Source organism: Alosa pseudoharengus, unplaced genomic scaffold (assembly GCF_046254945.1).
Source record: "Alosa pseudoharengus isolate Yale_2024_CS ecotype anadromous, Long Island Sound unplaced genomic scaffold, YU_APseudo_1.1 YU_APseudo_1.1_scf_8, whole genome shotgun sequence".
Classification (NCBI taxonomy): domain Eukaryota; kingdom Metazoa; phylum Chordata; class Actinopteri; order Clupeiformes; family Clupeidae; genus Alosa; species Alosa pseudoharengus.
In genome coordinates, this window is record NW_027468870.1 from 15,556,755 (window position 1) to 15,569,362 (window position 12,608).

The window sequence follows — 12,608 nt, forward strand, 5'->3', positions numbered from 1 at the left end:
AAACCCCTCTTTCGATAACACACATTTAATTTAACTTTGGTGGATGGCTGTACCAAATGTATCGAAAATAACACATGTGTACACACTGGACGAATGTCAGCCCATAAAATACCAACAATAATGCCTAAAATATATTAGGCTACTGTGGCTCATGATATTTTCCTGTTCAAATGAATATTGTAATATTTAGCCTACCGACATCAATCGGCTCCCAAGCATTTTCTCCCGCAGTGGGTTGGCAAACATTCGAAAAGGACACAATACGGAACAGCAGCTGGATTTGCAGCTCGCATTTTCACATTATGGCCAGTTGTTTCAAGCCCTCATCACGTAAATTGGGGTCTATCTAACCAATTGAATCTAGGCAATTTTTTTCTAAAATGATGCCGGTGAATTCTGTTATCAAAAATCACATCATAGACCTGTTTAGCAGTTGAATCGTTAAGGTATCTATATGATACATTTCATCATTTATAGATACAATGTAATTTTGGGTAGGCAGCCATATAGACTCCAGCACACACAAGGTTAATGATAGTGTGGGGCTTGACAGCTGGTGGATCGTGCGCATGCGCATTACGCATCAACAAGGGAAACGAACGATAGAGGAGCACAGGCGAACTAACCCAGTTGATTTCACTTTGCACTATTAGCGATATGTACGTCTCGCTGCTGCCGCTATCTCGCAGGTGTCCCTTTCCCGGAGCCTGAATGGCGTTGGTTACTGTCCAACGTTCCCCCACTCCGAGCGCAACATCCAGTCCCTGCGTGTCGGTGAGTTATGCCCGTTTCAACCGGGAGCCTTTCTTCCGCAGATGGTAGTTTTTTGGGTTGATTTCCGCTGTTTTCCGACTGTCCATTTGTCCTCAGCCATTGCACTTGCGCATGCGTTAGATATAGAATTGTAATTACAATGTATCCGATGTAGTCGTCTCCCAAACAATGCCAAGAGAAACGCGCTGCTTTCGTGCTTGGTACATTTTACAGCGTTTAGCACAACTCGCCTGAGTAGGTCAGACGGATGTCCAGAGCCTACTGATTATAATGGTTTCACGTAGCCTACATAACTGTATTTATTTGAAAAGAAGACAGCGCATTTAGCCGTCTGTCTCCTTCATGGAGATGTAAATTATGTTGCTGCTTGTTTTACTACCGGAAAAGGACCCTTGTGTAGCCTTTGTGGAACTAATTAGTCATCCATGTAGGCATTTTTTGTTCGAAAACGTACCGTTCCTAGTTCAAAATGGCTATGTAGCCCATATTTGATTTTAGGTCCCCAATTACCCCCCATTACATTCATCCTTGCCAATCATAATGAGGTGTCTGTCTACAACATGACTCATATTAAGGGCTTCATGCAAACGCTGCACCCGTCAGCAAACCAGGAAGCGGCACTTTGTTATACGCGTTGCCTGCCAACGACAAGGCGATTCTGTACCTTACGGAACTTGCATGTTGAGTTGGATAGCAGAAAGTGAAAACACGACTTCATCAAAATATATAATAAGGCGAAAATATGCTCTTATGTTCATGTTCTTGACGGAAGAAGTGTCTGTGCATGTGTTTGGGGCAGAGGCTATGTGAGCGTGACCATTCACAGCTTGTTCTTTACTGTGATCAGGCATTATGGATGTGACCAAATCCCTTCACACACTGAGCAGTTGATCATGTCTCGTTGCAAACGCGTCAAGCAGCAAGCTCACAGTGGACTTGCCTGTTTACTGTTTCATGTGGGCGCATTTATGTAGGGTACATTTGTTTGTTAGGCTACCTGTTTCCTTATTAAGCGAGTAGACATTTATAACCTTGAAACAGTGTGCTCTGGAGCTAGCGCTCAGACTCAGAGCAAGGTGCTAAGTTTAACTAGAGCAGGTAGACCCACATTCCCAAGAGTAGCCTGCCACTGGCTGCTGGCTAAATCAACTAAACCACTTCTGAATATTAAGAAGTTCTGAGGTGTAATACTCAACATGGTTGTAGTGTTCCGTATGAGTCTAACTGCACCCTTATGTATCAAAAACGACTCAAAAACACCACACCTTAGATGCCTCCTTAAGTAGGCTACTGTGTCTGTCAACATTATGCAGAAACAGTGTTGTTGGAGCCAGATGTCAAACTAAGGCTGTTTAAGTAGTCTTGCTTAGTATAACCTCTCACTGAGATGCAACCCTTTGCGTGTAGCCTATCAGGTTATGTAAACACAAACACACACATACACTCAATCGCATCATCGGTGACCTTTGACCTGTGATTAAAGCCAGGCTATCATGAAGTGGTTGTCCCTCTCCCTGGACCCAGTTGTCATGTGATGGCCGTAACTTGCCCCATGTGAGCTTTCTCGAGAACGGTCTGTAGTGTCTCTGCAGACCGTTCTCTGCATTTCTTTCCTTTGGCCATACAGCTTTGGAATCGCACTATGGTGGAGCAGCATATGACACATGGCCATCATATGGCAGTGGAGTCTCCTGTTTGCAGATAAGCTTTATAAGCGTGTAATACATCACTCCTAGAAACCTGACACTGAGCAAACATAGACTGCTGAAGTTGACACAATGACAACGTTAAGAACTCTATGAGTAGGTCAGAGGAATACTTAATGACATCAAACACGTCTGCGGAAGTGCACACTTAGCTTACACAGCTATGGTCCTCTCAGAAAGCAATATACCCAGTTTAAAATATTGAGTATTTAGCCTCTGTGAGTGTATTTCTGTTGTATTCACTTGTGTAAGTGGTGCTTTATTCCTTAGCAAAGCTTCGGATACAAACCAACATTTAGAATGTTCCATTAAGTGTTGGTGCGTGATTTGCAGTGTCACTGTGCTGACAGGAAACCGTGTGTCAGAAAAGCCAGCACACTGAAATCACAGAAATGTACTGTACAGATTTATTGTCCTCTTGGAGCCAAACACTGGGAACTCCCAAGAGCAAATGTCTGTTGTGAATCCTCCCACAGAAACCTAACTCTGGGGATGAGTTTGCATGCGGACCCAAACAATTCCTGTGTGTTTGCATTATGGAAATCTCCTGCTGGAGGCAATCCGTGTCACACTCTCGGTGTTGATCTCTCGTCTGTGTCCACTTCCTGCCCATGATGAGCTGGGACGATGGTAAACAATGCGGTTTTCGTCATCGCCATTCTCACTTCCTTTTTGATCGGATTACAGAGTGTACATGTGTCACTCAGTGTTATTGTTGATGTTTTTTTCATAGTCACCTGAACTCCGAGAGAATAATAAGCCCCATCGTCCTTCCGTGTGTGTGAGCCAAATTTGCTTCAGCATATGATAGAGCGACATACCCGCCAGGAGTTCTCGATCCGTCCAGGATATATTGCTAGATGTAGATGTGTGATTACATTGCCATTTTGTGTGGAAACCCACCTTTCTGACCCATGTATGCTCTCAGGTTTAGCACCTGCTGCTATGCTTGTAGACCTGAGTGAACATATCCAAAAGTGCCTCTTAAGAATTTACAGATTGTAAATGTACAGATACTGGCAGCTATCCCAAATGTTTGGATATAAATGACTTAAGCTGTAATGAGGGAGGACAATACGTATCTGTTGGCGTCAATAAATTGACTTTTTGAAGGGGAGTCCAATGCACACTTCTCTCAGATATTGTGAATGGGTTTTAACTAATATATTATTTAGACAAATCTATAGTTGAATGAGTAATCGCTGCCCAGGATTAAGGCCTGTTTGCACATGTATATCTTTTCCATGGAAGGGTGGGGAAAGATATGACAGGTTATTGAACCTGTATGGAGAAATACTCCTGAATGGGGCATGATGACGTCAGAGATGAAGACGTGCAGCCAAAGTAGCACTGCCAGATCAACTGATTTCTGAGCGTAATTTGAGACCTGGGCTTTTTTGGATGTCAAACAGTATGGTCCAGTACTGGGCAGAGTGTAGGCCTAGGCCCACACATTCAACCTTTGGACAAAGACCAGCTCCCTTTATGGTCACGGTGAGCAAGTCATAAACTCTCAGAGGATTTGGTAATTGTTTAACACAGCTGTAATGGTTGTAGCCATAGTTAGCATCTTGAGCCTAGTGTTACTTTTGAATTTTACTCACTCTGTCAGTTTACCTATCCAGTTTATCATGTGATGTTTTATTCACAGGCAGAGCAATAGGCAGTATAGTTTTATTCCTCACACAACAGTCTCCTCACACGAAAATGTTTAATCTGTATTTCCATGCTTCCTTGTGTGATGTGAGAAGACTGTAACACTGCAGTGCCTTGTGTTTGCAATGTCGCAGAAATCAAGGTAGCAGAACAAAAATCACTGTCCTCTGTTACCATTCTTCCAACAAGACCCTGAAGCAGAAATGCCTGCAGAAAGCCCCTACTGTGAAAGCAGCGGCTCCTCTTGGACTCAGTCAAAATCAATCGTGGAGTATACCAAGAGATGCCATATTGATTCTTTCATTACTGTAAGAGCATGCCTGTCCTGGCAGCTAGTGGTTCAGTTAGCGTGCCTATTCTCCAGAGGTCCCTAATAGCCCTTTGTAGCCATCACCACCCCTTGCTGTGCGTGTAGTCAGCGCCTACGACAACCAGGGATCAGTCTTGGTTGGGTGGACCAAATCCATGATTATATCATACTGGGCAGGTTTTGTGAACTGAAGTGTAACCAATTTCCTGACCAAACCTAAGCTGAACAAAACAACACTGATTGCAATAAATTGTCGCGTACGCACACGCAGACAGAACATTTCATTGTAAAAAGCGTGCTCTTCACAAACCGAGGTCTGACATTCATATCCATGCGCGCAGCCCTTGTTGTGTTTACTGTGGGAAGATTTCGTCTCTTGACCGCACCTAGAAAATGGACTGAGGTCATTTTCCCAGAGTGTGTGTAAATTGAATCCAGGCAACAACAGCAAATCCCTGTGGTCCCTCACCCATGCTCTCTATCCTCACCCCGCGGTATCATTTTCTGTTTAACTCTATTTCTCTAAAGAGATTAGGCTGGTCCCACAGCTGAAGATGCCTATTCAGCTGACTAAATGCCACCCTGTGTTGCTTGTTCGCTTGTTTTTGTTTCTGAATGCGTGCACGCACATAGCTTGGGTTACTCTCGCATGAACTGTTTTTGAATTTTTGGAGAGTGGTGTGGATTTTTTTAATATCAATTCAAGCTTGTATGTGTGAGCATTAGGTGTTGTATAAAGTGCATGTGTGTATATGCATGTATATGTGTCAGTGTGTGTAAATGATGTATTATATAAAAGTGTGTTTGTGTGTGTTATGGTATGCAGAAGAGTGGGCGAAGAGGTGCTGTGTGCCTGTAATTTCCTAGCACACACACACACACACACACACACACACACACACACGCACACAAAAATGGGTCAGGGGTCAACAACCGGAGCGGCAGAGAGAAACACTGTCCTTTCATAAAGCATTTCCTATCTCTGATTGTTTAGCCTGTCGCCGTTAGCGACTTATGAATCTCTGTCTGAAATGTTACCATGCGGCGCCTGTTAGCATGGCTGCAGTTGACATGCGTAAGGACTAATTTTGTGCTCTCTAATTATTTCTCAGCAAGCGCTGAAGTGCGTCAGCTGTGGTGCTGGCCTGTCAGAATGGTGACAGTCTGTCACCATGTTGGAGTTTTGTCATTAGTTGGTCACTTTTTTTCCTGTCGTGTGTGTGTGTCTGTAGGTGTGTGTGTGTTAGTTGCTAGGACGGCTCATTTTGAGCAAAACAAATGTGCATGCGTGCACGCTTTGCCATTGTGTAAAGTCACCCACACGTACCGTCATGGTTTTATGTAAATTAATCTGTATGCAAACCTTGCGGCTCAGACCCACGGACGCTCTGTCAGTCATGTCTGCTGCTGATTAACGCATGGAGTTTGTGATGGATGGTCACCGTTCACCCCAGTTTCTAACTAGCTGTTAAGCTCCTCTCTCTGTGTGTGTTTTCTTTAGAGCATCTGTGCCTAGATACAAGCACTCATGCGTTTCACAGATCTGATAACATCTTCATGTGTTTTTATTTTGTTATTTGTTTCTTTGTCTCCCTAGGAGTCAGGTAGTGGGGAGGAGGACCGCCGTTCTCAGCCCAGAAGGTAAGAGCACCTCCCAGGCACGCACGCACGCACACAAGCACGCACACACACAAAATTCAATCCTGTGAAAAATGTTACCAAACTTTACTTTCTTGGTGGCCGTTTTAAAGGTCATGGCTTATCGGTGGAGCTGCTACTGTATGCGCCTTGCCGTGTGATATCACAGGCAAACCCCCCCCCCCCCCCCCTCGTGCATTGTGGTGGAATCATAGCGCACAGCTGCACTCTCCTGCAAGCTTGTGGTCACAGTTAAAAGCAGGTTAAACCTGTCTTGGCCTCTCACATGTTCCTATAAACAGCAATTTTAGTACTTCCTGCTGTTGTGTTGTGAGTGTGTGTGTGTATGTGTGTGTGTATGTGTGTGTGTATGTGTGTGTGTATGTGTGTGAGTGTGTGTGTGTGTATGTGTGTGTGTGCATGTGTGTGTGCATGTGTGTGTGTATGTGTGTGTGTATGTGTGTGTGTATGTGTGTGTGTGTATGTGTGTGTATGTGTGTGTGTGTATGTGTGTGTGTGCATGTGTGTGTGTGTATGTGTGTGTGTATGTGTGTGTGCATGTGTGTGTGTATGTGTGTGTGTGTATGTGTGTGTGTGTGTGTGTATGTGTGTGTGTGTGTATGTGTGTATATTTTCTTGGCCTGTGTTGATGTTTCATTGTGGGTTTCATTGTCTTTTGGCTCAACATTTGGTTTCTCAACCTTCTCTGCCATATTTATATGTGAATGCAGTAACACCAGATTTTATGCATGTACTTCCATATTACGAATTCTAAACATTCTTATTTTGACCACTTACATTAGTGTTAGTTGCTAAATCATTATTTATAGAGGTAGCTAAACAGCTTTCCTCCATGGTGGATTGTATGGGACGATTCCACTAGAGGGCAGCTGATGCTTGTTGGTCTTTTCTCACAGAACACTAAGAGCTGAGTTGGTCATGGTGCTCAGATACACAGCACAGTCATCTGCAGATGTTCATTCTTTGGTGAATGCATTTATTGACTTAGGGGAAGTAAATATCCCAGTCATGTTTGTTGTTATTAACATTAAGACTAAGATTGAGTCAAGGGGATTGGTAGACCCATTAACCCTACAACCAGACTTCTCTCACTCATGACTTTATTCCTGATGCCTGCATCTGCTTTGATGTTAAGTTAAGGGTGACTTCATTTAAACGTCACAAATAATGTGACATTTACGATCAGAGATTCTATCAGACACTTTTCAATTCTGTATAGGGGTTGATGTTGTCAGGCTGATTTCAGACTTTCTTTACAGAATCAGATTCTTCCAAATAGTGTAATTTCTTTAACTTGTTGTCAGCTTTATGCAAGCCCACACTTGCTGTGCTTTCATTTATTTTTGTCTGACGTCAACACATGATTTCCTGTGGTTCATAACAGTGAACCTTCTGTTTCAGTTTCTCATTTATGTCCTCAGTCAGTGTCGTGACTGACTACCAACATGCAGAGTGAGTAGGGCTGTAACGATACACCAACCTCACGATTCGGTTTGTATCACGATTTTTGACCCACGGTTCGATACGAATCTCGATTTTTCTTTTTTTTCCCTTTTTTTTTTGGGGGGGGGGGGGCTAGACATTTTATTAAATAACATTTTAATAGCCTCCCTTAGAACACCAGAGGATTACAATATAATATATCTATTATTTTATATCCTGATATAAAAATATTTTTCTGAATGACTGATATTTATGACAGCACACTTTATGCAGATTAGCCTATAGCCTAGGCCTACTATTTTTTATTACAACTCTACCTCTTTAATTCAGCTGTCTGGTTGAAGCCTGGAAATATTGTAAACAAAGTAGCATATAGCTTAGCCTATCATAGTGTACTGATTGGACTGTTCAGTTTCCCCATGTGTGTTTAAGTTTCAAGGTAATACTAGTTCTCCTTGGGACAGGCCCTTTTGGGAAACGTTGGTATTGAGATGATCGATCAGTCAACTTCAATGCAAGAGTTTTAAACAAATATGTGCAGCATGCTAATGATGCTAAGCGGATTTAATAGTAATTTAGCTAGTCGTCTTCTATGCGTCCTTGCTTTCACGATTGTGAATGTTTTATTTAAGTCGCGCGTGTTCATTGAGCAGGAGAGGGAGGGAGAGTGAGAGGGAGGGAGCGCGAGAGAGAGCGGGGCAAGGAGAGGGGGTTTACTTCTATACTGTTTGGTAAAGTTGCACACATAGTCTACAATGAAAGCAAGGAGAGGTATGAAATGATTATTTATTTGTTTTTGGACAACGTAGGCTACCGATAAGTAAAGCGGGAGTTGTAGGTTGCTTTTGCGGCCGCCTAAGCTGCAATGCACTGGGTGAAATAGAAAGGGTGTATTGCGATTCTGCCTTTTCACACCGCGACACAGTATCGTGGATATGAATGTCGCGATTTCGGTTTCGAATCGTAAATCGTTACAGCCTTAAGAGTGAGTGTTAAAGATGTGTCAAGTGATACAAGTTTTCTGTCCTCCTTCATATCTGTTTACTTCTCTGTCTTTATATCGATAGCAACGTACCTTAAAATACCATTGCTGCAGTGGCGTAACGAGCCAACACCGCGCCCATATGCAGGATTATCAAGGCGGGCCCCCCTTCTACAGCACGTGATAACGCAATGTCCACGAGTAGGCTACCAGACACATAAGAGATGAGATGACTGACAAAATCATGAGTACGTGCACTACAAAAACAAAAATACTGGTGAAGGCGCACAACACATGAAAAAACACTGCTGGTGACGGCGCAATAGCTAACACATGAAAAAGTAGCTGGTTAGGCTACTATATGAAATGTTATGCTAAATCGTTAATTTAGCCACAAACATAGCACTAGTGCATAATAGAACTGCCCGTATAACGAGTCTATTTGATGGAGAATAGGCCTACGTGAACTTTAAACCATTAAGATGGGCAAGGTGAATAGGCAGACATCATTAGTCTATATTAACCTAAAGGCTAATGAATAACTTTAGACAAGGTGCATTGCTCCTAAACTCAAACAAGTTTATTTATTACCTGGTTTGGTCCAACAAAGATAATCTTAACATGGACTATGCTGGGCTGTGTTAAGCTCTGAACAATATCCGTTTTACAGTGAAAGGCCCGGGGCCTGTACTACGAAGCGGGGTTTCTGGCTTATCTGGGTAACTTCGAGAGTAACTTGATCACGTGTGGCGTAACTTCCCGATTAACCCGTACTACGAAAGGTGGATAGGTTTTAACCGAGGTATGCTGCCATGGCAATTTACGCTGCATCTCAAACCTGCTCCGACCAGGTTATGTTCTTGGTTAACCCGAAGTTTCCGTTAACCACACCCTTTATAAGTACCACCCCTCCACTAACAATTTCTCCCGAGACATGTCGGCGTACCTGGATGATCCATAGACATTGGAGCGCAAATCGTGAGGGACTCTCTTCGCAGGGCGAGGGGTTTTAGAGACCGCCAGAAAATATATAAAGCCTACCCGGACGATATTCTCTGTGAAGATATAGATTGTCAGCCGAGGGAATTCGTTATCTTTGTCAGATGATCTAGGAAGACGTCTCGTAGCAATGCCCGTACGTGGACATTCATGTATTCCATCGGTGATGCTGAACATCTGAGCAAGAATAGCCTATGTCCGAAAATGAATCGGACATAGGCCTACAGTATGCTGAACATCTGAGCAAGAATAAATCGGACATATAGTAGGCCTAATAAATTAAAATCACAATTTTAACAAAAGTATTGAATTGAATGTCATATTACTGTAGGCTACCCTGCACATAAAGGCTACACATTTCCACAGCACCAGAATCCGACCGAATGCCTCCCTCAACCCCCTCCATAATCGGCCTTCCACTATTATTTGCGATGGCCAACTCCTCTGCTACTGTAAAACACTCTGGTGCCTTACAGTGTTCAAAGACACCTTTTTCTTGTTAGCTGTAAAACAGAGGCCAAGTGAAGGCTATAAGCATAGGCCTACATGTTTTCATAATTAAGAAATATTAATGCAAGCTATGACTATATAAACCACTATTCTGAATAATGTGTTTGTGTTTCATTTTCACCTGCTGCCATGTGCGTTTGGCAATGGTGTTGCATCTGAAATGTTCACAGGATTAGGCATACACTAAATCAGTCAATGGGGCTACTTAAACATTCAATTATCCTTATTACTGTAATCTATATGCCCACTTCTAAATTGTGTTGCATCTGTAGGCATTTCTATGAACTCAAAATAAATAAGCAATTTAATTATTTAAACTCATTAAATACATTCCGCAAGCTATTAATCCTCCGTATTTGAAGAACATGTGGACATAAAACTTTACTTTTAGGCATTTAGGCTACCCGATCTGCAATACGTTGCCAACAGCCTTGCCTTGCTTTGTTCACTGCCGACGTATTTGATTTTTGTCGTAGGCTAGAGTGGGTTTTAATTCCTCATAACTTGTCATAATAATTGTGCATTCCTCATCTGTAAAATAAGGTGAACGCGTCATCACTGAAAGTGGTGATTTGCGCTGCAACCCGCCCCTTTTATGTGAACGCGCACAAACTCCAATGAGGTTAACCCCGGCTCAACAAATCAACTTCATAATCAGCGTCGTAGTACCGATTAACACCACTAAAGATAACCAGGTTTTGTCAACCCCGGTTTAACAAAGTAACCCTGGGTTACATCTGGGTAGGTTAAGCTCCCTTCGTAGTACAGGCCCCCGGTCGCGAGTGACGATTATTGCGATAGGGGGCCCTGCCGTCAATCATGTATTTCCAGTGTGATGCGGGCCCCTGATTGGTCCGGGCCCGTAAGCAACCGCGTACCGTGCTTACAGATAGTTACGCCCCTGCATTGCTGGTAATCTAGCCAGCTATCTTCCGTTGACACATGAAATAAGTGAAATTGTCATTTTAGGTCCAATAGTTTTATTCCTAGGCGGCTAATTAAATGAAATTAAATAATGTAAACGTTCATTAGGGCTGCAACACTTAATTGAATTATAGATTAGTTGTTAAATTAATCGCCAACTACTTTTGTAATTGCTAATCGTTTTGTAAAATTTCTTAAGGAAACTATACCTCAAAATCTTCTGGTTCAACCTGGTAACAAAATCTGCATCTGATGTGTCTCATGTGCACATCCAAACATAACCTACTTGAGTACAATTCAGCCTTAACATCGCTCACAGCAGCAACCTGTGATATTAGTCATGTGTCTATGGGTGCAAATAACACTCGCTCAGAACCAGTCGGCGTGTTGAGAGATTGAGAGAGCTTGCATGCTTCTGTGGGTGTGTTCTCTCTCACTGCACAGCTCCGAACAGCTTTTACTCATCATCACACTTTTATCTGGGGTATTACACAGACCTACAGTCTGATACAGTAACATGTGCATACGAGCTCAGTCAAGTGCCTATGCGTGTTCACTACCTCAATACAGATGACAAGATTTAACGTGCCTTCAACACATCCACTTAAAGGACAAATAATAGCTGAATGGCTTGAAAGCTGTCCCCCCCCCCTGCATACATGGGAAAAGGCACATGAGGAGTGCAGTGGGGGGGCAAATCTAATCTTTTAGACATGCAGAACAGACAGGTGTGGGGATCAGTTTCAGGGTAATGGGCGGTGGTATTTTGGGGTTCCTGGAAGTTCTGGGAAGTGTGTTATTGATTTTCCTGAAAACTGACCTTAATGTGTTGCCAGTTTTCGCAGTCCTCTGGTTCCCATGGTTGCACTCTCCTGTCACCACAGTGCATGTCTTCACTGAAGGTTCTATAACCATCTGCTGGCTGAGCTTGTGTAGACCTGTGTGCTGCCAAAATGAAAATTCAAACAGGCCTAAAGTTAATTGATAATGACTGCTCGTGAGCGAGAGAAATAATTGCATATCTGTGTGCGTATCAAAATTATGCTCCACGAAAAACTGCTGTCTTCAGTCATACCATAATACATTTCTAACAGCCTAGATATTGAGATACCTTGAAATATGTATGTGAGGGATGATATTGAGTGACAAGGCATTCTGGTAAAAGAAATCTTACAGGATGATCAGGACCATAACATTCATTGGAGCAGCCTGGGTTGTTTATGGAGGGGAAGGATTAGGAAAGTACTGTACATCAAGTCATAATGCTCAATGATACCGTCACAGCTTAGGTAGCTTACCATGTCTGTGCCATTGCCATGTTTATTAATACTTGGCTATCACAGAATCTCAATTATGTTAATAACATTATGCCTTATCCATTTAACCCAGAAAATAGAGGCATCATTGATTACTGACTGTTAAAACTATGTAATATAACATCTGGAAAATAACCCCCCCCCAACTCTAGTGGTAAACAAAATAATGTATTTATTGACCCCCACTGCATACTGTTGTTTATCCATTTACACTATGACCGTTATTGATCACCCTCTAGTATGTTCAAAGGTCACTTCCCTGACCCTCAGTAAGTGTGTGTCTCTGTTTACATGTCTGTAGAAAGTGCAAATAAATAAAGCAAAGTGTG

General features: G+C 42.7%; 1 protein-coding gene across 1 annotated transcript in view; it reads left to right on the forward strand.

The window, feature by feature from the left end:
- The first annotated feature begins 597 nt into the window (after positions 1-597).
- ssh2b (slingshot protein phosphatase 2b) overlaps positions 598-12,608 on the forward strand; it is a 31,312-nt gene continuing 19,301 nt past the window's right edge. The window contains exons 1-2 of the mRNA XM_076273489.1: positions 598-774; positions 6,044-6,087. Of these exons, the coding sequence (XP_076129604.1) occupies positions 712-774; positions 6,044-6,087 (107 nt within the window). The 5' untranslated portion in view covers positions 598-711. The remainder of the gene's footprint in view (positions 775-6,043; positions 6,088-12,608) is intronic.